General features: G+C 43.7%; 1 protein-coding gene across 4 annotated transcripts in view; it reads right to left on the bottom strand.

Moving 5' to 3' along the window:
* The window catches only part of Pigg (phosphatidylinositol glycan anchor biosynthesis class G), a 29,257-nt gene extending 2,891 nt beyond the window's left edge, over nucleotides 1–26,366 (bottom strand). Inside the window, exons 1-11 of one of the 4 annotated variants that reach the window (XM_005077402.4) lie at nucleotides 26,077–26,366; nucleotides 24,919–25,124; nucleotides 23,289–23,498; nucleotides 21,815–22,003; nucleotides 20,740–20,881; nucleotides 15,144–15,356; nucleotides 9,460–9,677; nucleotides 8,733–9,014; nucleotides 6,593–7,050; nucleotides 4,449–4,640; nucleotides 1,444–1,753 (exon numbers count right to left, since the gene is read on the bottom strand). In XM_005077402.4, coding sequence (XP_005077459.1) covers nucleotides 1,444–1,753; nucleotides 4,449–4,640; nucleotides 6,593–7,050; nucleotides 8,733–9,014; nucleotides 9,460–9,677; nucleotides 15,144–15,356; nucleotides 20,740–20,881; nucleotides 21,815–22,003; nucleotides 23,289–23,498; nucleotides 24,919–25,124; nucleotides 26,077–26,230 — 2,574 coding nt within the window. In that variant the 5' untranslated portion in view covers nucleotides 26,231–26,366. Of the gene's footprint in view, nucleotides 1–1,443; nucleotides 1,754–4,448; nucleotides 4,641–6,592; nucleotides 7,051–8,732; nucleotides 9,015–9,459; nucleotides 9,678–15,143; nucleotides 15,357–20,739; nucleotides 20,882–21,814; nucleotides 22,004–23,288; nucleotides 23,499–24,918; nucleotides 25,125–26,076 lie in introns of those variants that run through there. The other 3 variants (XR_001196910.3, XM_013118632.3, XM_021231424.2) reach the window with 3 other exon arrangements.
* Between the last annotated feature and the right edge of the window lie 34 nt (nucleotides 26,367–26,400).

The following is a 26,400-nucleotide window of genomic DNA, read 5'->3' as shown; positions in this document are numbered from 1 at the left end:
TTTCTCCAGACCCAGGAGGTGGCAGAAAAGTACCTACATAGAATGACTCTTTAGAAGAATTCTGCATACTTCAATCTTCTGACTGACCACAGGCATCTCACTCCTTCCTGCAGACATATCACCTGCTCTCAAGACAAGTGCATGGATTTTTCTTTCCTTGAGGACAGTGCATATGGTCCTCAGAAGCCCAGAAAACACATCTAGACACTGCCATGCTGGTGACTGCTCACTGAGTACCCACTTTTCTACTGAAGCCAGGTTAGCCACAGCCCAGCCCTGCTGAAATGCAACATGGGACATGGGGATTCATGACACACAGTATACAGTTTGGTGACTACCTACATTCTACTAATTATATCCATGTGCCCAAACTAGCCACAGGTCTTGAGTCTATTACGGGCGAGCTCTGCTGGTCCATGGGGAAAACCAGGGTAGAAAGAGTCAGGAGGGCCAGATCACCACAGCAAACAGCCCAGGGCTGGTCTTGGTCTGATCACAGTACTTAAGGTATTATAGATTCCTATAATTTAATCCAACTGCTGTTGGCCTTTGGGAACAAAAGGACAAAAGGCAAGCCATACAACCTAGAGTTGATTCATGGGTAAGGCTGGGGACATACGAAACCAAGAACAAAACAGAAACACAGGGAAGAGATAGACTGACCTATCAGAACAAGATAAAGAAGAGAGCCCAGTGCACAAAGAAGAGATAAAGTGGAATTGTGAAGGAAACTACAGTGATAGATACTCTCCTTGGGTTGCTAGGAGAAACCAGATTCTTCTAAGGTCCATTATCTGCTCAGCTATTCTTCTACACAACAAAACTGAGGCAGGCTTGGATTTCTGATGATGGATTTTTGAATACAAGAAGTCCTATGATCCTCCAGGCCTTAGAGGACTACTAGCTGTGGGTACACCCAATGGTTCCCAGTGTGAACAGCCTTGACACCAAGAACAAAGGCACATGAAGTATAATTACTACAATCCCAAAACAAAACACATGAAAGACTTAATGTGTTTCCTTTACTGTTTGTAATAAATCAATTCCTATCCAATCCTTCCTGCAAAGCAACAACCCATTGTCTTATGGATATACAGATGCATCCACATAGAGCATGTCTTTTTAAATTTTTTAAGACAGAGTCTCACTGTATACTACTGGTTGACCTATAACTCACAGAGATCCGCCAGCCGTTGCCTCCCCAGTGCTAGAATTAAAGGAATATACCACTATACCTGGTCAAGGATGCCTTTTTTTAAAATGACAAACTGTACTTTAGTAAAATCCATATAAGATTTAAGTATAATTTTCCATATATTTTCAGTTTTTTCACTGAACACATCTAACTTTCCATCTTACAACATTTTTGGAAAGAAAAACTAAAAGATACATGACATAAGAAAGTTACCAGCCTTCTACCCATTGATAATAATGAAAACCTACCTGAAAATAGAAGAATGCTTGACCAAACCAATAATGCATTACAGTGATCTCGGCTGCATCGCTTCTCAGGGGCTTCCAGATGAACTTACTCATTATAGTCTGAATCAAGAGACTAAATGCTAACACTGGAAGATTATGTGGTCGCAAAAGCAAAGCTGCCAGAAGGACTAATCCACTATGTATCTCCCACAAACCTATCGTCTTGGTTCTGTAGTCTGTTGCAATGACTTGTGCTTTAAGTAAATCTTTGGTACCCGTGAACAGAATGCCAAGGACAAATACATAAACAAAACGAGCTTCAATAATACCCCTAAAAAAAAGCAAAACATGTTAGATTCATTTGTACCATCTAGAAAAATTCAAGTACATATTTTTCCATTTAAAACATGTATCTAATTAGAGAATGCCTAAATGTGACAGTATAGGTAAACAGCTGTGCCTAATTAAAAAAAAAGAGAGAGAGAGATGTTTACTTCTACACGTGCTTCTAAGGAGCAGCCACTAAGGTCAACAGGCATATGCTGGAATGTACTGCCCTGATGAAGCTGACTTTGAGGAAAATTTGCTTATATGGTCCAAGGATCACCTGATAGCAAGACGAGAGAGAGCTATGCCCTTGTAACGTGTCAAGAGAATCACCAATCCACTTTGTACAGTTAAATGAAAAAAAAACACAGTGCTAGTTAAAGACCTGAGTACCTGAAATTTCCTAAGTTCAAAATGTTAACTGCAATTCAGCACGTTCAATTGCAATTAAATGGATTTAAAAAGAACTTGCATGCTGACATGTACAAAATGGATAATGATGGCACGCAGTGTCCCAAACTGTTTGGTCTGGGCTCTGTGGCTCACTAGTTCTGTTGTTTGGACAGTTAACACTCTGACAACTTCATTATTCATGAAAGCAGAAAGTATTTCCTACATATCACATGGTTATCCTAGGAATTACATATGTGTAAAAAAAGTAGACATGGAGTATTTGGCACACAGTAGATGCTTAGTAATATTAAGTACTGTTATAGACTAAATTTAATCTTTTTAATTATATATTCCTGAAACATAATATTTAAATATATTTTATAAATGATGTAGTTGTATACTTTAGGATTGCCACTTAATGTTGGAGTGTGTGGTGCATACTTTTAATTTCAGCACTCAGGAGGTAAAGGCAAAGACAGGCAGTCTGTGAGTTTGAGGCTGGTCTGGTCTACATAGTGAGTTCCAGACCCAGGTTACATATTGAGATCCTGTTTAAAACAAACAAAACAAAACAAAATCCAAAAACAAAAGACCCAGGTTTGATTTCCCAACACCCACATAGTGATTCACAACTGTCTGCAGAGAATCCAATGCCCTCTTCACATACGTGGTACATAGACACACATGCAGATAGAACACCAAAGCACATAAAAACTAATTAATTAATTAAAAGAAAAGATGGCCACTTAAAATAAATAAATTTTAAATGAAACTGCAACACAGCAGTATCTTTTAAAAGATGAATTTCCTGTATCACAGTCTTTTAACATTTTATGCATTAAAAACATTCTCTTATATTATGATTAATTTAATTCAGTGCTGACACTGTGTTACATGTGGGGCAGTGTGGCGCTGGCTGAGGAGCTGGGTCAAATACCTAGCATACCCCTGACCATATGTGTCTGAATATAAAGTCTAAAGACAGGTCCATGTGGGTTCCAATAAAGCAGAATACAGCAGATGTCAACGCCATCAAACTGCTTCAGAGAATCCCTGGCCCAGTAGACATGCTAGGCACTAGACAGGAAAGAACAGTAGACAGAGCATCCAGATAGGCTCCCAGACCCAACCACTCAGTGCTTCTCATTGCTAGGGCTTTAAACCGACTTTAACCCTGCACAAGGTTGGGCCTCTGAGTGGAGAGGAAAGGAAGTTTCCAGGCAAAGGGTCTTAGATACTTGATGACTACAGAGTCACAGTAGATGCAGAACCAGATAGGTCAGGATCTAGGATGAATTCAAGACTTCAGCACTTTAGGAACCAGGTGGATCTGAAACCAGTGCATTTTTAATATCCAGATACAGGGTAAGGGATGGACGCATTCTGTAGGAAGAAGGAGCAAGCTTGGAGGAAAGGCACACTGGCTATCTTCTAGTCATCAAAAGGACAGCTGCTTATAAGCAGAGAAGAAAGTAAGGGGATCATAGTCTTGAGAAGAATAATGCAGAAATCAAGTGTACAGATCTGGTGGAAACAAGAAATGCATTCACACGCTGCACTTGGAGATTAAACAAAAACCTCACATGTAATATACAACCATTTGCCCAAAGTTCCAGACTCCAAAGCCAAGAAAAGGCTGTGTCTCTACAAAATGCTCCCAGTCTCAATCGCCATCTTCTTCATGTCCCCTGTGGCTTAATTGCCTCAGTTGAAAACCATCTGTCACCCCACACCCATCAGCACATGGCTCTCAGTACTTGTTAGTTCTAGATATGGTTAAGGAAACTTGATCACACACAGAACACGTCTGGTAAGCTGGCATCGTGCAAGGGTTTGCCTATTGCTTCTCAATACCCTTCTGTGTTCTATGAAAACTTACTGTCTCACAGTTAAAAGATCCTACCACAGAGCTGGACAATTGCCACTGCTGCTGAACAATTTTTTTTCAACTACAAATGATGTTTCAAAGGACATGAGGGTGTCTTATTTTTGACAGCCCCTCTGATTGTATTCTTGAAGGAACTTTTGAGAATAGACACAACTGTACAAGATGGTAGCCACACTCTGCAGCCCTGTCCAGCTACCCCAGCAGCTCTATCACAAATACCAGATTCATAGTTGAGTCTTTGGCTTGCACAACAGGAACTCTTGGACCTTACAAGGGTAACACAGGGAAGCTGGCTTCTTCTCCCAACTGCTGGGAGTGTCCAGACTAATCTTCAGTATTAGAAGGATTGGCAAGGCATTTTTTAGTACAGAGAACACTAAACATATAAAAGCAAACTTGGTGTCACCAGTTCACTTACTTCGAAATGACTTTGTTGTCTGGTTGCCATGGGAACAGCACAATCCCAATGGCTGCCCTGTAGCAGAAGACACCCAGCAGCCCCAGCGCTAAGGCTGCCTTGGATACAGGGGAGCACCCCTTTTGAACCAACATGAAGATCACAATCAGAGAAAGGGCAGCCAGGCCTGACAGTTGTACTTTGTGGTCAGAGCTGAAATAAGATAGAAAATGCCCAAATTACTGCAATGGAACTGGTGACTTACAATTATATTAAAGAGTTTTTAAATAATTATATTACAATCAGACAATTTTTCTAGAATAAAAAAAAAGTTCTTAAGGTATCCCAAAGACTGCCATGCTGCATGCTGAGGTCTCGCTTCTTGCTCCTACGGCAGTGTCAGAAGCGGGTACCAGGTACAAACAGTTCTGTCCTCCCCTGGCTCCACTGCTCTCTCACACAGCCCACTCTCTGGGCTCTGGGCTCTGACAGGTGGCTGTCCTGCTGAGCAGTGCTGTGTGTGAAGAGCTCTGGGCAAGGTGGGTGCCCTTGTATTACTTACACAGTCCATGCTCATGCAGCTCAGATAGTTAACGCTGTTAGATACATGTGTGGGAAAGAGATGCATAGAAATGGTGAGGACTTCAGAAAATGCGAATGAAACTGGGCATGGTGATATACATCTGTAATCTCAACAAATAAGAGTCTTAGATATAAGACCACAAGTCTGAGGTCAGTCTAGGGTACAGAGCAAGACCTTGTGTCAGAACAAATACACAGAGAGAGAAGGAGAAGGAGAGAGAGAAAAAAAAAAACACAAAGGAAAACAAAACACAAACCAGAAAAGGGCAGGAGACAATTGCGGCTGTCAGAATGGGAAGAGATGATTTGAAACTATAGGTCTCATCCTGGAGGTCTCACCCCAGAGGTCTCTGCTGTGCTTCACAATGCACACCCTAGGCACCCTCTGGACTGCTGTATATGACACAGAGAAGTGGTATTTACCTGAAACTGCTTTGGAGTGGGCAGCTAATGGGACTTGAAAAATGGCTCTTTACAACTTGAATGACCCAGCAATTTAAGAAAAAAAAAGATCTAGGTGCAGGAAGCAGTACTAAGAAGGCATGCAGGATACAAATGCACCAAATGCTTCAATTTCAGAGAAAAAAACACGTGTCCGTACCTGCAGCTAACAGTCAGTCACGTCATAGACCTGGGCTAAGGTGGTACGGCCTATCACAAGACCCTGTCCTCTCTGTTTCCTGAACTCCCATGAGGACACAGTGCTGTTTCTCATGGTTGTTGTGCAGGCACCCGGCAGGTATTACAAAGACGCCAGCTGTAACTGTGGGACTATGAAAGCTTGACAGCTTAGTTAGTATTCAGGGGGATTCTCCATGGGAGTCTCTGGGTTAGAGAAAGCAGCCTTTGATGTCCCCATCCAGGCTGACGGTGCACTTGTAAGGTCTTGGGGATACCATTGGCTTTTGTTTCCCCACCACACAGACTTAAAACCGTGCCACAGCATCACCCTGGAACTTCCCAAGCACTAGTAAGAGTACCTCTTACCCTCTGCATTGCCATTTTACAGTTCTGCAACCGCCTGTTCCTCTGGACACTCTCATTTTGCTGTTCTTTTACTTTAGCTCGAGTCTTTGCTGTCAGACAACTAAACATTAAAACAGTCTGGTCTTGACTTTGTCAGACTCAGTTTCCTCCAGTTACATCAAGACTCTTCTTAAAACCCTCCATCCACATCTCTTCCTGGCTCTGCAGGCTCAGTAGAAGGCTCGGGAGATGTAGAGAGATGGGCTATATACTTTGCCTTCTGAGGGTGAAGAGAGGGAAGGCGAAAGTGCTCCAGAGGTCAGAGCCTTTTGCCTCCTGACCTTGTTCCCTTGTCCGTGGGCAGCAGTGTAGAATGAGCCACCAAGGACTCTACCCCAGAATTACATATCTATCACAATGATCATTTAAAAACTCACAGCATTGATAAATCAAATCTATTAAGCTAGCCTCTTTTCAACTTCATGGGGTATATTTTCTATTCAGATCTCAAGTATTACCTTAGCTTAATAGATATTTTTAAAGGACAAACTGTAGAGAAAGAAGACTATGTGTGACTGCTGAGCCGCCAAGGGTTTCAGTCCATAGGTCATGCTCACCTGGTGAGCCAGTGGCTGAAGTCAGGCCTGTGGGCTCCCTGCACCCCGGTCTGGTTCAAGGACCTCAGCAGCCGGCAGCAGATCAGCACCAGCCATGGACTAGCCAGCACTGCCCACCATTTGCAGCTTCCTTGTGCTTCAGGAAGGGAGACCGTTTTACCAGTCCTGCCAGGCTCAGGGGTATTATAGCTTGCACTGTCCTGCCAGGTGCCGGGAAGCATGTCCACACATCCTTGTTTCACGTGGAAGCGATGCTGAGGCTCACACTCATCTCCCACAAAGCAACTCCTACAGGTTTCCTGGCTCAGCACCAGACACAGGGTGCTAACAAGGAAGTACCAGGTCTGGTGCTCTTCCTCCACAAAGCTGCTGGCTCCCAGGCTCAGAACATGGCCCACTGTGCCCAGAAGAAGGAGGAGGCCCACCTCTGACCACCCTGAGCCGGGATGAGCTGCTCTCTGTCAAAAGGAAAAAAACAGTTTCTGAAGGATAACCTGACAATTACACCCAACACCCTGCTCTTACCGGAGTCCCCTGTTCACAGTGAAAAGGCCTTGCTGTCCTCCACCCTAATCCAAACTGCCCGCTGTGGAGGGGACCTCTGCACCGGAAGCACTGGCCCCTCTTCCTGCAGCAGAGCCTAGAGGAGGTCAAGATGTTCTCATGCTAACCATGAGGACATGGACATACCTCACCCCAGACTTTAAGCCCCAAGCTCAGTGTCAGAGACTGAAAGTGGCCCTCAATACAGTGATTGAGCACAAAAAACTGCCCAGAATACACTGGCCTAGCTGTCACGTTCCCTGCATGACATCGGTCTCCACAGAACTACACAGTTCCCACTATAACAGCTACTTCTGCTGACAAAGAGATGGCAACAGAATAGTACCTCTCCAATTATGCTATGAGTGGGGACTCATGAAGGTGGTCAGAAGATGCTAACTCTTCCGTTCTGTCTTTCCTCTCACTGCTTAGCTGCCACGAGGAAACAGCTTCTCAGCTAAGTCCTTCCATTGCGATGTCTCCATCTCAACCCAGGCCCACAGTAATGGAGCCAGGCAGATATGGACGGACACTTTTGAAATCGTGAGCTGCAAACCTTTCCTCCCTTAAACTGTTGATCTCACAGTGATGAAAGACTGATCAACACAAATTAATAACTCAGAAACAGCTCAGGGGCTGATGAGATGGCTGCCAAGCCTGTGGACCTGAATCCTATTCTCAGGACCCGTATAGTGGAAGGAGAGAACTGAGTCTCACACGTTGTCCTTTGACCTCCACATGTGCACTGTGACGCGCGTGCGCGCGCACACACACACACACATGCACACACACACGCGCAGGCTCATGTGCATGCACGCGCACACACAGCAGTTCAATATGAAGTACTTGTCACTTTTTGTTCTGATAACCCACAACTATGTGTAGTAAGGCACCCAGAGAAACACCACAAACCCAGAAAGACCCTAACAAGGCAAACACACACAGACTGTGTGTGCCTAGACTCAGGCACAGTACGGGGGACTCTGGAGGCCCTGTGATGGGAAGGAGGACAGAAGGAAAGCGTTTGCTGGATAAGAGCTAGAGGCAGTAGTATCCCAGGCTCTAGATGCTGTGGACTCTACTGCAACCACACATCTCTTTCATATTCCTCCATTACCATCACCTACCTAGTAAACAACTGTGTCATGCCAAACCTCAATCATTCCACAGGAAAATGTAAGCCTTGAAAAGAAAGCTTTGTGAGGCAGGACAGACTAATAGGGACCAAGCGTCCTTGGGAGCCTCCCGAGTGTCCACCTGCTCCCTGTCCATCAGCTGCAGCTTAGAAACCCTTTCTAAGACTCAAGTACACATGTTTCCTGTCTTCCACATCCAGAAACCCTATTATCACCTCTGTCCCGGTCCAGCTCTCCCCAGCTGAGAGTGAAAGCATGTGACCTGACTACACAACACAGTATCACAGGCCAAAATGCCCAGAAGCCTGGGAGGACTGCATAGGTCCTTCTCCTCCAGTCCATTTGGTGTGTGGTGTTTCCACACAAGATTTTCAACCAATTTCCTATTAATGAAAGATTATCTGGCAAAAAGGCAAAGGCCCACCCATAAGGACCACTTGCACAAGAGCAGCCAGCCTTACCTTCTTCAGCAGAGTGCCGTCAACGACCATCCTGATAAGAGCAGACAAAACTACACAGAGCAGCGCAGAAACAAGCGCCATCACACCTCCTGCTGCCAGCCACGGGAGGCTGCAGAGGTAGCATGAGCTCTCGGATGAGGTGCATACCAGGACATGGATGGCCGAAAGAACCAGAAATATCAAATAAAAGAGCAGAGAAAACACAGGTGACAACAGAGGAACATCCAGTTCAGCCTTTCTGCACAGCACATGCGGAGTGCTAAGGAGGAACAGGGTGAGAACCTGAAATAGAAGAAAATCAAGGGTCTCTATGGAAGACCAGGCACGATCAAAATGAGCCCATCCCATTGCTCATACAAGAACAGCAACAGCAAAAAGACCCAAGGGAAAATTATTTTTAGTTTTTGCTATAACTGTATAGCTTGATTTATAGTTTTATTTTTTATAGCAATGCTGAATCAAGTCATTTGACACATCAGGATGCACAATGGAAGAATAAAAAAATTCTTATTTTCCATGTTACACCAGTGTTCTTTTTAGACACAGGTCTTATTATAGCCCAGGCTGGCATGACTTAGACACCTTCCTGTCTTGGTAGCCTGAATTCTATGATTACAGACAAATACTACCAGGCCCAGCAGTAATGATATATATTTAAAACTATCATGTTTTGGCTGAGTTGCAAATCAATTTAACACCTAAACCATGATAACATAAGCGTCTGTACCTCCAAGACCACGATAGTCCCTACTGCCATGGAGTAGATGTCATAGTGAGCCACTTGTGTGCTCAGAGACAGACTCAGGGTCTTCAGGGCACCCAGGTATTGCCTGAGTACTTTGGTCCCCAGGCCAAGCAGAATGTCTGAATGGTTTTCTTCCAAGTGCAGTTTGACCCAGTTTCCATGCAACCTTTCTGCCATTTTAAACTGCTCAAATCCAGGATCTATTAGAAAGAAGGATTATACATACTTACAATTCTACCACATTATTCCTGGCATATTCTTTAGAACTGATACCTAATGAAGGCAGGAAGGGTCAGCAACACTATGGTAATACTGTAACAGCTGATGGCGTACATATCCACCCACTGTCAACACAGCCAGGACATGGGATGGGTACTCGGCATACTTAGTATAGGCAGAAATAAGCACCCACGGCTTGGCCCAGACACTTTTTTTACATCTCTCATGTGATCTTATCTCTCTCCTCTCTTCTTTCTGTCTCTTCCCATACTTTCTTCTTGCGAAACACAAAAGCAATTCTGAAATGTCCTGCATCAGCAGGCCCTGGCTTCACAGAGCCCTTCTCGTCGTGACATGTGTGAGGAACCCTGCCCATACGCTGCACAGGCTGATTCTTGCGTCTTCCCACTCCCTTCCTTAATTAAGACCCTTCTTCACAGTCCTCCTTGCTAAGGCAGAGCATTCTCTGGCCTCCTGTTTACAATGGCCGGTGATGCCACTGGCATGGAAGGCCTGGCTTCTGGGTGTGCCCCAGGCTACCCCTTTCCTCTAGCTCTGCATGGTGTGCTGCTGGAGCAAGGAGCCGGCAGTCCTCTTTCCAGACCTGGCTATTACTCTTTACTGTGCTGTGCTTGCTTGTGACTAAGTGGGTCTAAAGACCAAGACTTTTCTTCCTGAGATGCTCTGTTCTTTAAAATGCACCTCACACCCCAGCAGTGCCAGATGCCTTCACTCCCCAACAGTGCTGCACAGTGATCTGCGACTACAACTCAAGCTTCACCCTCACAGCGGAAAAAGAACTTAGGCACCATTGCTGGGGACAAGGGTTCGGTGCACAATTTAATGTGAACCTGAACACTTCAGGCTGCACCTCTCTTGACTGCCAGTCGTTACAACTTGCACAGACAAAGACTGGCCAGCATCACTCTGAACAGCTTACTCACTTCTGCAACAATTATGCCTGTTCTCCAGATGAGAAATAGAGACAGAATTAAGGCATTTGCTCAGGTCATAGAGTGAGTGACAGAAAGCATTATTCTAAACTCTGATAGTAAGTCAAAGGCTGGTGCCCTCACTGCTACATCATGCCAAAGTAGGGGTATCTGTATCTGTACCCCAAGCCACAGAGACTTGGGCCACCTATGCTTATACCCCACAGGCTCTATAAGTGAACTCTAGAACCTCTATCTATCCCTATAGCCTCCATAAGGGTCATAAAGACATAGAGCTGTGTCTTTAGCGCACAGCCTCTATGAATAAGTTACAAAGATCTGGCTTATCTTTGTGTATACTCAACAGTTTTACACATTTCTACAAATGAACCACAGAAACACAGGATATTTGTGTTACATCTTACAGCCTCTATAAAATGAGTCATAGAAACCTGGGGTTCCTGTTCATGCAGCTAAATGAACACTTCCTAAGAACTGACTGTATCCTAGATACTGAATCTTGAATAAGAAACACAATGGGTTGCAAATTAAAAAAACCAAAAACAAAAAGAAATACGATGGTAAATAAATAGGTACAACTCCTGCCTGCTTATGCTCTGATTCAGAAGTATTCACAAATACAAACACATGTAAACTAAACACTGCTGTAGGCATGGGCACATATGATAAACTGTGGAGGCTGGAGGCTGGAGAGATGGCTAAGAGCTCTGCTCTTTCAGTGAATCCAGGTTTGACTCTCAGAACTCACATGGTAGTTCACATCCATCTACGTATACACAACTCCAGTTCCAGGGGACCCAACATTCTTTTCTTTTGGCTTCTGCAATGCACACACAGGGCACACATATAAACATGCAAACAAAACACCTATACATATAAAAGATTTTTTTGGTCACAAAATATGCTATAAAGGAAAAGAGATGATAGGAGGGATTTCCGGTAATGGAGAATAATTGATTTTTGACTGGAAGAGGAATATAAGGCAAGGACAGTCTGATAACTGACTGTAAAGGATGCCCAGGAATTAACTAGGAAAGAACATCCAGTCACTATGAACATCTTGTTCAAGTTCCTAAGGTGCACACAACAAACAAAAGGCTGTTCCCATCAGAACGAAGACAGAGGGCAAGAGCATCAGATTTGGCTAGACGTTATGGAAGATTCTGTTGGCCTTGCTATGGGATTTACAGTGTACTGATGGTGTAGTATTAATGATAGTCAATGCTATAGGAAAACAATATATTTATTTACCAGAGAGAGAGAGAGAGAGAGTCGCACAAACCAGGAGTTAGAAGCGTGGCTGGCTTCCAGGAGAAAAGGGAGGTTCCTTTTTCTTTCACTTCCTTTTATATCTATCTGTTTCAGTTTACATGTCCCCACCCTCATGGGCAGATAGCTTTGTGGGGTTCACTCCTACAGTGTAGACATGGGTAGGCCTCCTAGGATTGAAGGGCCCCCAAGAATGTCTCCTAATCCCTGATGGCTTGTTTCCTTTCCAATTAACATGGCTCCTAATTTTTTTCTACCCTAACATTTCTGAAACAGCAGATAATCCTTAGTAGCTGTTTTTTGTTGGCAATTTTGCTAGACTAGAATTTTTCTAAGAGCAACAAAATATGCAAAAATACCAAGCAATGCCTGGCCTGGTGGCTAATGCCAATAATCTCAGCTACTCAAGAGGCTGAGTCAGGAGGGTCACAAACTGAAGGGCAACCTGAGCTACAGAGTTCAAGGGCAGTCTGCATTCAATAACAGTGAGACTGTCTCAAAATAAAACCAAAACAGGACTGGAGATGCAGTTTAGTGAGAGAGCATTTGCCTAGCATATGCAAAGAATAAGGTTCAATTCCCAGTAGTATAAAGCCAATCAAAAAAACAAAACAAAAATAAAATAAAACCAAACGAACAAACAAAACCACCCAAAAAATAAAAACAGAAAACTCCACCACATATACACACCAAAATAAAACAATAAAACATCACCATACTTAAAACAACAAAAAACCCAAACTAAATCAATCAATCAATCAACCAACCAACCAACTAACACCTTCCCACCCCTGAAAATAAGACCTTACAAGACTAAAAGTTATTTTATGGGGAAAAAAAAGTAAGAATAACAGTCATGTATAATCTAGACTGAAAACTATATGGAGTGCTTACTCCCCTTGTACATGACTCCCAGTCATTTCCCAGGGGCAGGCAGGGGCTGTTTTCCACAGGTTAACACTCATGCTCCTTATCCTGCTAGCTGTATATCACAACTTAAAGAAGAAAGCTTCCCAGTCAAACACTGCCTCACACACAAGCACCTCCTCTAGACTTGTGAAAGAGACCAGCGACAGACGTGTTCGTCTGTGATGTGCTGGGCATACCAGAGTAAATCAGCTGTAAGTGAGACTCCGGTATCTATACAGGGGCTCACAGAGGTTTACAATTCTCCTGGGATCATTCCTAGTGGCATAGGAACTGTCCTTAGTGTCTCCAGCTTAAAGACAAACATCTGCTTAGACCACAGTCCACCTGTACCCATACTACCCAGGCTGTCCCCAGCACAGGAGCTACTCCAGCAATCACTAATGACTCCATGTCCTCAGAACCAACATTTAGCTCCCAATTCCCCTTAATTTTACAGCATCAACAGATGCTTACTTTCTACTTTCATAGCTTTCCGCCCCATGTCCCTGAGTCTCTCAATACCCTGCTGTTTGAATAAGAGTAGACCCCTAGGCTCATATATTTGAATACTTGGTCCCTGGCTGGTAGAACTGTTTAGAAATGATTAGAAGGTGTGGCTTTGTTGGAGGGGTCACTAGGGGTGGCTTTGAGGTTTCAGGGCCCCTCACCATCCCCAGTTAGCTCTCTCTCTCTCAAGCTTGCAGACCATGATGTAAACTCTAACAGCATGCCTGCCTGCCTGCCTGCCTGCCTGCCTGCCTGCCTGCCTGCCTGCTGCCATGCTCACTGCCACAATAGCCATGGACTCTAAGCCTCTGAAACTATAAGTCCCAAATAAACTTTCATCTATAATATTAATGATAGTCAATGCTATAGGAAAACAATATATTTATTTACCAGAGAGAGAGAGTGTGTGTCACACAAACCAGGAGTTAGAAGTGTGGCTGGCTTCCAGGAGAAAAACGGGAGGTTCCTTTTTCTTTCACTTCCTTTTATATCTACCTGTGTCAGTTTACATGTCCCCGCCCTCATGGGCGGATAGCTTTATGGGGTTCACTCCTACAATTCCCCTTTTAGTCTAAATAGAAGATTTAAATTTGATACAAACTCAAACATATACAACATATATACATAGAGGGTGATAATTAAGTTATAATCTACTTATCCTAAGCTAAACATATCCATTCCACCTAAATTCTAAACTTATCTGAAAAGGATGCTTAAGTCTGAACACATCCTTCCAATCCCAACCCTAAAACAATCATGATGTCTTTCTTTTTTTTTTTTTTTTTATTTTTTTTTTTTTGGTTTTTTTGAGACAGGGTTTCTCTGTATTGTCTTGGAGGCTGTCCTGGAACTCACTCTGTAGACCAGGCTGGCCTCGAACTCACAGAGATCCGCCTGCCTCTGCCTCCAGAGTGCTGGGATTAAAGACGTGCGCCACCAACGCCCGGCTCAATCATGATGTCTTATCACAGAAATAGCCAAGACGCCATGGTCACCTATTCTTTCACTGCACAGCTGAAAATCTGGGGTTGTGCCTTTGGTCTCAGGCCATCTTCTCCTTATACCCCACTGTACCGGAAAGTAGTTTTACCGCCTCCAAAAGCACATCTACAATGCAACTACATATAACTTCCATCACTGTGCAGGGCCCATGCTGCCTTACCTCTCACCTAAACACTGTCACTACTTCTTGCCTGCTCTGCTACAGTACAAGGCAGAACTTCCAGAAGAAGAACCTTTGAAAATCCAGAAAACTCGGTCATATCCTCCTTCACCTAGACAAAAGAGAAAGTTCATCTAATGTCTAAAAGCCCTCTGATGACATCTCTGACCTCATCTCTGGGACCTCTGACCTTCAGAATATAAAGCTACCTCTTAACTCTAAAGCCAGGCTTGTCTTAGGATACCAACCCATCTATGCTCCCATCTTTTCCTAGGGTTCTGGTCACCATCTGTCATCTATCACAATACTTTTGTTTTCTTCATGCTGGAAGATTCTGTGAGAACAGAGATACCAGTGCTTTATCTCCAGTACTTTTAATATGGTGCCCCTTGTTCATAAACAAAAACTTGGTAAATACTTGTTAAATTAATAAATGTATAAAAGATTTCAAATAGCTTAATAATATTTGTGGTGTTGCTAATAGTGACAGTTAAGGGACTAAGAAAACAGGAATATAACATTCATAGTTAAAGAGTGACAACTACAAAGTATTGAATGACAAATCACACACCAGAAAAACATTTGGAAAACATAAGGCCCATGGAATCATGAAGACCTTACAGAAGTTAGAATTACAATTGTATTACCTTTTTCATAAGATGGTACATTTTCTTGCAATAGTTTGCTAAGCTGTAATGTGTTTAAGTGTAAAAATCTCAGTTGCTCTCTCATTGGTTTTCCTTCTATAACTGGAAATAAGAGGTGCCCTACACTGTCTTTAGGAATCGGCAAACCAAGGCCTATTGCTAGTGTTGCAGCCAAGTCAGTCTGCTGGACATGCTTTGGGTGTCGAATATCCCCTGGAAAAAAAGAAAACATTGTAAGCAATAGATTTCTACAAGGTAGAAAATGGTAGCTATTCTTGAATTTAAGCAACTACAGCTAATGTAAGTCAAAACTACCATGTCTTCAAACCACTCAACTAGAGAGTCACACAGAAACCACCTGCTTGCTTTTTATGTCAATAAAGTGACCAAGCATTACCTTCCCTTAAGTGACTTATAATCTACTGGATAGAATCTAATTTTAGAAATACAGTTATTGTGATTGTAGCACTGCACATGGAAGTGACAAACAGTCAAGGGATGGTCACCTGGATGATGTTGAGTCAACATGAGTTAGGATTAGCAGTGGTTTCTGACAGGATCTTTTCCTGGGAAAGCAGGATGAGGCTGGGCTCAGCTGAACAGGCATGGCCACTGACTAGGACAATGAGGACAATTAAGAAGTAAGATTCTGCCTGTCCACACAATCTTTTCAAGCTTTCAGTAGCTGCCTGCACTACCAGCTCCTTAGAGGAAGAATGGCTGTCGTGTTCAGACACCAGATGCAGGGCCCTGGTACACCAAACAACCCTGGGTGAAAAGTAACCTAGTAGAGATTCCTCATCTGTAAAGAATGTGACCCCCCAACCCCACCCTACCTCCACCCCAGAACCATCAGGACAGGTTTACAGGGCTTATGTTGTTTTGAGTTGAAAAACAAATGTGAAACAGAAGCAAATACAACACAAATTCACTCTATCAGATACTCTCCTAAGACTGATGCATGTTTACTGTGGGATCACATCAGTATACTCCTTGTGAGGTTCGAACTCTACCAAATACTGATAATCAGGACTCTAAGCTCAGGTAGAAAAGAGGCAATTTCATAGTTCTGACTGTGAGCTGGAAGCATCAATTCAAACTCAAGATTACCTTATATTAAAAGATTTCCACCAGGTGGTGATGGCACACACCTTCAATCCCAGCACTTGGGAGGCAGAGGCAGACAGATCGCTGAGTTTGAGGTCAGCCTGGTCTACAGAGCCAGTTCTAGGATTGCCAGGACTACACAGAGTTCTATCTCAAACAACAACAACAAAAACAACAATAAAGATTTCCTTGTTCTGACCAGAAACCTAACAGGACCCAGCATAAGTTCACACTTCTAGCTCTGAGACAGTATATAAAACCAATTCTACTTGAAGGAGCAGGGTATCCTGGGGAAGCTAACTGAGCCTGAGAAAGACAAAGGCATGACAGCTAGGAATACTGTTCAGAGGGCAAGAGAGGGATGAGAGGCCATTGAGGTCTTACCTAAAGGACTTGGGTGGATACTAACTACTGAAGTTGGGTGAACCATCTAGAAACTTACACTGGCTACCTTTAACAGGTCTGAAATTTTCCACAATAAAGAATCTTTTCAAAGGTTAAAATGTTTGGGTCTGGGATTTATATTAGTTTAAAAAGTGAGGTGGGTAACCAGCATTATGGCTTACCAGAAGGTTACCTGGGCAGACTAACTATGTTAACATCCTGTATTAAGTGTCCTGTCTTTTTTCATTAATGTGAGATGCTACTATTATCAACAAATCTTTTATGCTGGAATCTATTCTTTTGCTTTTTTTATTTAAATTAGAAACCAGCTTGTTTCACATGTCAGTCCCAGCTCCCTCTCCCACTCCTCCTACCCCGCTCCCCCTCCAAGCCCCCAACCCCCCCGCCCAATCCCTACTTTGCTCCCCAGGGCGGGTGAGGCCTTCCATGGGGGGGCTGGAATCAATTTTTAACCTCTTTATTTTCCTCCACTGATAGGCCTGACCAATCTTGCCAGCACAAACTGTTTTAATAACTATAGCTTTGCAATGTGAACACGGGCTATAAAGGTTTTTATCCTACAGTCTTTAAGAGAACTATTCTCAGTTCTCCCACTACTTATATACACTTCCATTTGCCCCGTGACACCCCTAATTCAGCAATCTTTTAAATCTTTAATAAACAAATACTGATGAAAAAGATGTCAGGCACCATTTTATAGGCTTAGAAGACAAAACAAGTTTATGAAACAGGCCAAGTCCTACCTAGTGGTGTGTCAGCCAAACCAACATATCTGCTCTGCCCTATGGTGGTCCAGGAGGAGGTATGTTATTTTTCCCCAGCTCCTGGAGTGACCCATACCCATGCTTCCCACTGGGGCCTGAAGACTCAGGCTGAGCAATCTATGAGATCACATGGCAAATAATCCAAACTTCATAAAAACAACAGCCACATTTACAGTCTGGGAATTATCTAAGAGCATTTATCAAATGAGGAATCATTCATTCATGACAGCAGCTTTGTAAGAACTTTAAGAGTCTGTGGCACATGAATCTATAACCTCCCTTCCCCTGCCGGAACCCAGGTTCCAGAAGACAGCAGCTCCACAAGAGTGTCAGTCACTCTGTTGTACAGAGTGAGTGTCTGCCCCCCAAGGTAAAAACAGGCCATCTATCACCTATTTTTGTGTTTCAAACAAAAGAGCAATCTGGTGGCAAAAGTGGAACTTCCAAGCGTGGTGACAGCCATAGAGACAGCAGCATACAAGGGCACCACTAAGGAAGCAACCAATAGTTCCACCCAGCTGTACTGCCTATGAACTACTGACAACCTATGACGACCAGCACAGCAGGATAACCCTACGAGTGCAATAGTGGCCTCATATATTAGTGGTAACCAACAGCTCTAATTGGATTTAAGGCCCACTCAACAGGATGGAAATCATGCCTGGTACTGGAAAACTAACCAACTCTCCAGGGCTGGTGGGCTCATGGATTTTAGAAGAGAACTTAATAACACCACTTTACTAAACCAGGGTAATTCCTAAGTGCATCCTAAATATTTATTCTTATACCCACAGATAAATGTAGCTGTCACCACTCATCAGAAAGACTTCTCTTTGTAACAGATGGAGACCATTTTAGAACACTGGTCAAAAAGCAGGCAACAAGAGGTACCCAGCTGCAATTGATACAGCATAACTCCTGCACACCTGCAGCATAACTCCTGCATACCTACAGCATAACTCCTGAACACCTACAGCATAACTCCTGCACACCTGCAACGTTACTCCTGCACACCTGCAGCATAACTCCTGCACACCTGCAGCATAACTCCTGCACGCCTGCAGTGTAACTCCTGCACACCTACAGCATAACTCCTGCACGCCTGCAGTGTAACTCCTGCACACCTGCAACATAACTCCTGCACACCTGCAACGTAACTCCTGCACACCTACAACGTAACTCCTGCACACCTGCAGCGTAACTCCTGCACGCCTGCAGTGTAACTCCTGCACACCTGCAGCATTTAACTCCTGCACACCTGCAGTGTAACTTCTGCACATCTGCAGCATAACTTCTGCACATCTGCAACGTAACTCCTGCACACCTGCAACATAACTCCTGCACACCTGCAGCGTAACTCCTGCACATCTGCAACGTAACCCATGCACTTAAAGCTCAGCAAACATCTTCATGGAGAAGGCTGAAATTTTTTAAGAGGATCAGGAAATCTGCTATAATATTGTGCTTCCTAGAAATGACAAGGGGCTTGCACCCCTAACACCTCAACAATATGGCAGCCTAAACAAGACCTGAACAAGTAAAACACCATTAGACATGATAACATGAAAGGGGTAAATCTCACAGCCTCCTCAGAAAAGAACTACAAGCAACTAAAGATATATATATATATATATATATATATATATATATGTATATATATATATATGTTTCTCTTTTTAGAGGGTAAAACAACAATGAAGAAAAAGAGACCACGATTTATTTCAAGGGGGAACAAGCAAAAGGTACATGGAAGGGATTGAAGGAAGGAAAGGGAGGGGGATTATATAATTTTAATTTTAGAAATTTTATTTTAAAAACCTCATGGGATAAGATGAGCATACTGAGAGAAATTTCTGCCCATCACTTTAATCTTCTACATACTGCTTCATGACTTTAAACTAAGCATGCTCGAGACTGTATGCCTTTTTAAAAAGTCTCTTCAGACAGGGTCTCTCTGTGTAACCTCCATGGCTGTCCTGGAACTCACAGAGCTCTGCCTGCCTCTGCTTCCTGACTGCTGGGATCAAAGGAATACACCACCACCAGCCAGTAGGAGTGTACAGTTTAATTGTGCATGTTTATAAGAGGCCAACCTCTCTATATGAATATGTATAGGTTCCCTAACTAAAACCTCTGCTTCTGTCCAAAAGATCATTGCTTTGGAAATGACTCTCACGGTCTTGCCAACTGCAGGTACATCTTTTCTCTACTCCTTCATGTCCTGGCTGCACTTGTTTTGGCTTTGCACTGACCAAGATGCAAACCCAATGCATTAGGCTACAGGACCACAGAACCAGAGATTATCTACAGGTGTCAACTTTTCTGCAGAAACACTACTGTAGCCATGTTTTAGTCTTGTGGTGGCAGACGGGCATGCAGCTGTGAAGGGATGGAGGAGGGGATGACAGGCCAGGTCAGTCAGGTACAGGTTAAAAAAGTATTATGTTTGATCTAGGAATGGGGTCTTAGCTGGTCCATTGTGCTCTCTCTGAACCTGACTCTGCTGTCATCATACAATTTTAAATAGTGAGCACTTTTAAAAACATTTAAATATTAGCTGCTGGCATGTTTTCGTTTTTTAAAATATTTATAGCCAGGCAATGGTGGTGCACCCCTTTAATCCCAGCAGTCGGGAGACAGAGGCAGACGGATCTCTGAGTTCAAGGCTAGGTTGGTTTACAGAGTGAGTTCCAGGACAGTCAGGCCTACACAGAGAAATCCTGTCTCAAAAAACCAAAGGAAAGCAAATAGTATTATATTCCCTTACTTATTCATTTATGTATTTATTTATTTTGTGTATATATGTACATGTATGGGCACATGCATGCCAGGTCAGAGGACACTTGTGAGAGTGATTTCTTTCCTTCCACCAGGTGGGTCCCAGAGATGTAATCCAAACAGTCATGCTTGGCCAGCATTTCCCTTACCAACTGAGACATCTCAGCAGCCCGGGAGGCAAATTTTGAGGAGTTACATACCTAGACAAGCAATATTCCTGCAATAGAATTCTTACAGAATTTCTTTTTTGAGAATCAGAGGAAAGAATGTGAATTATAAATACTGACTGCCCAACTCCCCTTTAATTTTTATTTCACATTGTTTTGGTATAACTTATATCAAACTATAGTTTAAAATGTTAATCTCCAGGGGCTGGTGGTGCACGCCTTTAATCCCAGCACTCAGGAGGCAGAGGCAGGCAGATGTCTGTGAGCTGGAGGCCAGCCTGGTCTACAGAGCGAGTTCCAGGATAGCCAGGGCAATTACAGAGAGAAACCACAAAACAAAACAAAATTTAAGTGCTAATCATTCCTAATTCTCACCAGGTTTCCTTTCAAATGCAGAGCTGACTAAGATCAGAGGTGTGCTTACTTCCTCCGTGGAAGAGGCCCCGTGGCTCCCTGTTTCAGACATCCCATGGTCACCACAGACAACCAGCAAACTGGGTGAGAGAGTCTCTCTCTCCTGTAAGACAAAGGAGAACCTGTCAGCTGTATATGTCTGGCAAAAACATATATGGTCTTGGAAGGGAACGTAACTGTAGAACTTCACTTTAGGTCCTAAATAGGACCTTCTCCTTAATGCATTTAATCTCTTCCAATAAGCTTACAGTCAGATCAAAGGGGCCAATTCAATCCTGTTACGGGTGAAGAGAGAACAATACATAGTTCACAGAGTACATAAGGGTTGTGTTTATGACCTCTGAGAATATCTGTCATTCCCAGGCCGTGGGCACATGATTCCTCCTGCCTAGGTTCCCTGTCGAGAGAGGTATTAGAGGCATTTATTTTACAGGACTGTTTAAAGGGAATCACACAGAATCCAGAGAGTGAACTAAACAGGTCATGGGCTTTCTTGAACCAGACCCCAGCCATTTGATCTTATCTGCTCCAATAGTACCGGGCAGGCTCTTGACCCTCAATGCTTCCCTACCTGACACACACGCACACAGATAGTATGAATCTGTCCCTTCCTCCCTTCAAGCCTCCGTTCACATGGAATACTCTTCCAGGACAACTGTCCTGAATACACCATTTACAATTATAGACTCTCCTTAGAACAGGGGTTAGTTCCTCCCCCCTGTGCTTTCCTGAGACAGCATCTACGTTTTGGCACACTTACATTGCTTACTGTATTTCTCATGTTTCCTTTCCGGACAGAATGTAACTCTACACATAGTTGCCAACCAGGGAACATTGATCTAGAAGGTGCCCCAGAATGTAACTCTACACATAGTCACCAACAAAGGAACATTGATCTAGAAGGTGCCCATGGCAGAAGCATGACTGGCTGACAGACAATGGGCAGTGCTCTCTCAGCCATTTCTGTTCCTTCTAGGAAATACTGGCAACATGAAATCCCATCACCACCCAACGTACAACAAACAGTGAGACTTACCTTCGACAACAGTGACGTGTGAATCTTCATCAGGATACTGTCCATTTCGCTGAGCTTGTGACCAATCAGGGGGCTGTTAGGCCCAGAAATGTGGCCAATGTGATCCAGCCCCAGATAGTGAAGGATTAACACATCCCAGTCTCCTCTTTTTAATACTTTATCCAAATGTCTTGTGACGTTATTATCCACCTTCAAAGGGGGAGCAGGGAGGGAGGACATACATATAAACAGTGCATCCAATTTTTTCCCGGATCACCAGGAGTCAATCTTAGGTAACAGGACTCATGAAAATTGAAAACAAAAACAAAAACAAAATAAAACAAAAGTCCCGAAGTTATTTAAAAAATGAATATTAAGATTAGACTAAGCTCTTATTATGCCTATTCTTTTTAATGTCTCTAGTTTGTGAACAAAATATATTATACAGATAATCTAAAGGAGTAAAAAGCTATTCTGGCATACACACATACATACACACACACACACCCATGGGATCATTGCTTGTCTTAACTAAAGCTGAACAAATTAGCAAGCTAAACAGGCCCAAGAAGCCTGTTTAGGGATAATGAAGGGCAGCCAACCAAGACAGTATGCAGTACAGTTAGGAATAAGTAACAGTCCTACATAAAGGCTACTGTTGGAAGGAAGACAACAGCATTTATCTCCATTTCTGAAGCAACATCATGACGATGTGAGTAGGTAAACAGTTCCTGATAGGGCCAGTAGCCTGCTTAGCCCTGAGTCTTCAGTGAGCCCATTTCCCCCTCACTAAAGCACGCACCGCAAAGAAAAGTGTTCCACTTGATGATACAGCATGAAAACTTGTTACTACCGAAAAGCCACACTGTGCCTGCCCAGGTGAACTGTGGAAAGGGTATGCCACTCTAGAAAAGTTATTGGTAAAACTATACACACTCAAGGACTGGCCCCCCAGACCCTAAACTATGCAGAGATTCTTATTCTAGTGCTTAACAGATTAACACCTGTGGATTATCACTTCTGCCTCAGTCAGGCCCAACCTTCACACACTTGGATCTAATCCTTATCTTTCCCTTGCTGGAGCCTGCACCCCAACACCGGCAGATGCCTCTCAGGATAAGACTCTACTTCACCCACCACAGGCCTCCAGAGAAAGGCTCTGTTCCCCTGTCCATCCAAACAGTTAAAGAACTGCAGGTTGGCACTGTTGCCTCTCCTTTTGGCCATGTGGAGAATCCTCACTCATTCAGTGATTTAGTTCCTCTGCTCTGGCACTCTTCCTGACTGTCTGTGACCTTAACATCTACCCAACTGCTTTGTATTTGGGGGGGCCTACACCTTGGTTCACACCTGCAGCAGGGTTTGTATCTCCACTTACAAACTGATTATATAAATGAATGATTCTTACAACCTTGCCATACCACTCCATAAATTAGTAAGTACCACACAGGAAATAGCATCACCTCTAAGTGGAAAATGGTAGTATCAGGCTGACCTCTATATAATCTGACACAAAGAATGATGTCGTTCCGTCATATTCCACAAAATGCTTTGGGAATAATTTAAGCCATGTTTCATCTCCATAGAAGATCATTCTTTTCCCAGCGGCTTTTGCCTGCCTTATCACATTGTCTTCTAGGAGCACGGGAGAATTGAGGTTCCTGATGACATCAACAAAGCCAGGGACACTCCCTGTCATCAACGCCTGCAGGAAGAAACATTCAAGACTTAAAAAAGTACAGCACCGAAGACAGGAAGATCGCTTAGGGGTCAAACAAATGGATACAGACCTACAGTAGGCCGGTACTGTTGACTGAGTCAATCATAGTGGGTAAGACAGAACACAGACCTTGGACAAGAAACATCAAACTCGATAATGAAGATTTGATTATGTAATGAACATGGTTCAGGCACTGCTTTCACTGGTAAGACAGTAAAGGAGGAGACAATAATAGGTAGACATAGTGCCAGTCACAGAAGCTATGGGTTAATGCTAATGTGTATGTCTATACATTAAAAACATCAATCTGTATACTCAGACCCCTTGTCAGGGTTCCACGTGAGATTTAACTTGCTCTATGGGACAAGAGAGAGCTCATTAACTCTAACAAACAAACCCTAATAATCCAGCAAATCTAATATCTGAGCTTTTTTCAAAAAAACAAGAGGAAACACTGTCCATATACAGTTCTTAAAGTGAGCTGGGTCAGGAACGTCGATGGAACATCAGACCCCACCCACAGTGTTGCACCGTGTAACAGACGTTTGGTGTGAGATAGCCCATCTTTCTGATACAGAGCCGAGTCGATACTCTCCCCACCTTTATCACACACCCTACCAGGTGACAGTAATGGTAGTGAACCGTCATGATTTGGAGTTATACCACCACCTAAGATAAGAGTCATGACTTTGTGGTTAAAGCAAACAGGAATCTTTGTGATGCCTACAGAATTCTCGTAAGATTTCTTCAGTGGCAAATAAATGCAAACTTCTTCATTTTTAGGCTCTAGGGCTTGAACTCAGTGATACACATATACTAGGCAAATGATCTACTGTTGAGTTTTATCACTCTAAATATATAAATACAAATCACTTAGTAGTCACTCAGTAAGCAGTCTCCAAGCCACGGTTCTTGGATAAAGCACTATGCGCTTCAAAACTACCCTCACCAAAGTAGACAATTATGTAGAAGTAACAATTGTTGAGGGCAGTTTATATTTGTTTGATCATTTTGTATAATTCCCACACACAATTTAACCTGAGTTTGTTTTCTTATGTATACAATTTATGAACTAGACTGACTATCCCTCAAGCCTGATGACTAAGGAACACACCAGGCTACCAAAGAGGAAGGTATCTCTTGGCCTACAGTGGCCTGGACAATCTGGCTCTAAATCCTTCCTCCTTTCCATGAAGTATGAACTCTGGCTGCTTCACAGGGCGTAAAAAGAAGGCTCCATCTTATTATTGGGTTACTTCAGCATCCCACCACCCCAGTTAAACCGACAACATAAAAACACTTTCCATGTTATTAAAATAGGATCTCCCAGGTAGATTAGATAATCTCTCTAAACTTTCAAAAGAGCCAAATCACGATTCATAAAACACCAAGTTAAATGTTGTACCTTGATTCGAGGCATAGTAACTGTGGGTGGCTTTGCCTCAGCCACAAAACTATGAGATGCTCCTTTTTCTACCAGGTAAGTTGTGTAGGGCATGTACTTCACACCTTTTGACCCAAACACAAAATCATCTCTTAAGGCATCTATCAGCATAATAACAACTTTATTGAAGAGAGGTGATGGCAGCTTGGTCCAGTTCGAGCTGGCTCCTAAAAGTGTTTAGAAAAAGGGAAATTAAAATTTAAACTTTATTTAGGAGCTGGGCGTTAGTGGCGCACGCCTTTAATCCCAGCACTCAGGGGGCAGAGGCAGGTGGATCTCTGTGAGTTTCGAGGCCAGCCTGGTCTACAGAGCGAGTTCCAGGACAGCCTCCAAAGCAATACAGAGAGAAACCCTGTCTCGAAAAATCAAACAAACAAAAAACCCTCAATGGCCATCCTATGTCTTTCATACCATACCTAGTTTTGGTAGCCAGTGTTGAGTTAATTTTCTAAGAGACCAGAGGAGACAACAAGGGTTGTTACTAATCCGCAGATGCCAGACTACTAAGAGGGGCATCTTCTGGGCTAGGCTGGAGTGTATGTTAACAATGAGTAGGTATCCCAGGAATATATAGTGAATTGCTCTTAGCATAGTGAAGAGTCCGCGGGATAGGGAAGCCTCTATGAAAGAGATCTAACCGTTGGGATCTCTTGGCCTAAAACACAGCCTTGCAGGCAGTGAAATGGTGGGTCTGCCGATTGTTTACATGTCCAGTGACTGGATTGTGTGGACCTGTTTTTTTTTTTAAGCCGGTGTTTATATCTGTCTAGGTGAGGATAGTAAAACAAAATTCTAACGCAGAAAGAGGCCTTAACTACCGGGGGGGGGGGTAAGGGAGGTGAACTGGGGAGTAATATAAAACTGGAGGAGGTCTGAAGAAATATTACCTCTCACGTCCTATTGGTCAGAACTGGGAACCTAACTTGGAAGTGCCTGGAAGGATGTTTAGGAAAAGGGATGGGGATCGGTGCATAGCAGAATGGGGTGCGGAGCCAGAGTCACTCTGAATATCGCAGTGGAAGGTCGACACAGAAACGATGCTCAAGAGGACGAGTCGTTTCGGGGGGCAGAATGTGGGGGCAGCACGGAAGCGAGGACCGCTGGGAAAGGGGTCCGTACCTGCTATGGGTTCGGGCGCCGGGGTTTCTACACCGGGCTCCGGTCTGGCAGCAGAACGAACAGGAGCCGGGAAGAATCCCCGAATAAATATCGCGACCCCGATCACCTCAATCGCTACGCAGCTGGCAGCGAAGGCCCCGGAGCCCAGCCGCATCCTGCCCAAGCCGCTAGGCAGAGGTGGCCTGAAACTTGGCGGACTTGCAGGGACGACGGAACCGCTCAGCCGAGCCCACCACGCCCGGGGACTGTCAAAGTCGGCCTCCCGGCGTGCCTCACCCGCGCTAGCGCAACCGGAAATGCGTAGCAGGTGGTAAGCGCCCGCGG

This window comes from Mesocricetus auratus, unplaced genomic scaffold (assembly GCF_017639785.1).
Source record: "Mesocricetus auratus isolate SY011 unplaced genomic scaffold, BCM_Maur_2.0 Super-Scaffold_100031, whole genome shotgun sequence".
Taxonomy (NCBI): domain Eukaryota; kingdom Metazoa; phylum Chordata; class Mammalia; order Rodentia; family Cricetidae; genus Mesocricetus; species Mesocricetus auratus.
The sequence above is the reverse complement of the archived record's forward strand: the minus strand, read 5'-3'. Positions and strand labels throughout refer to the sequence as shown.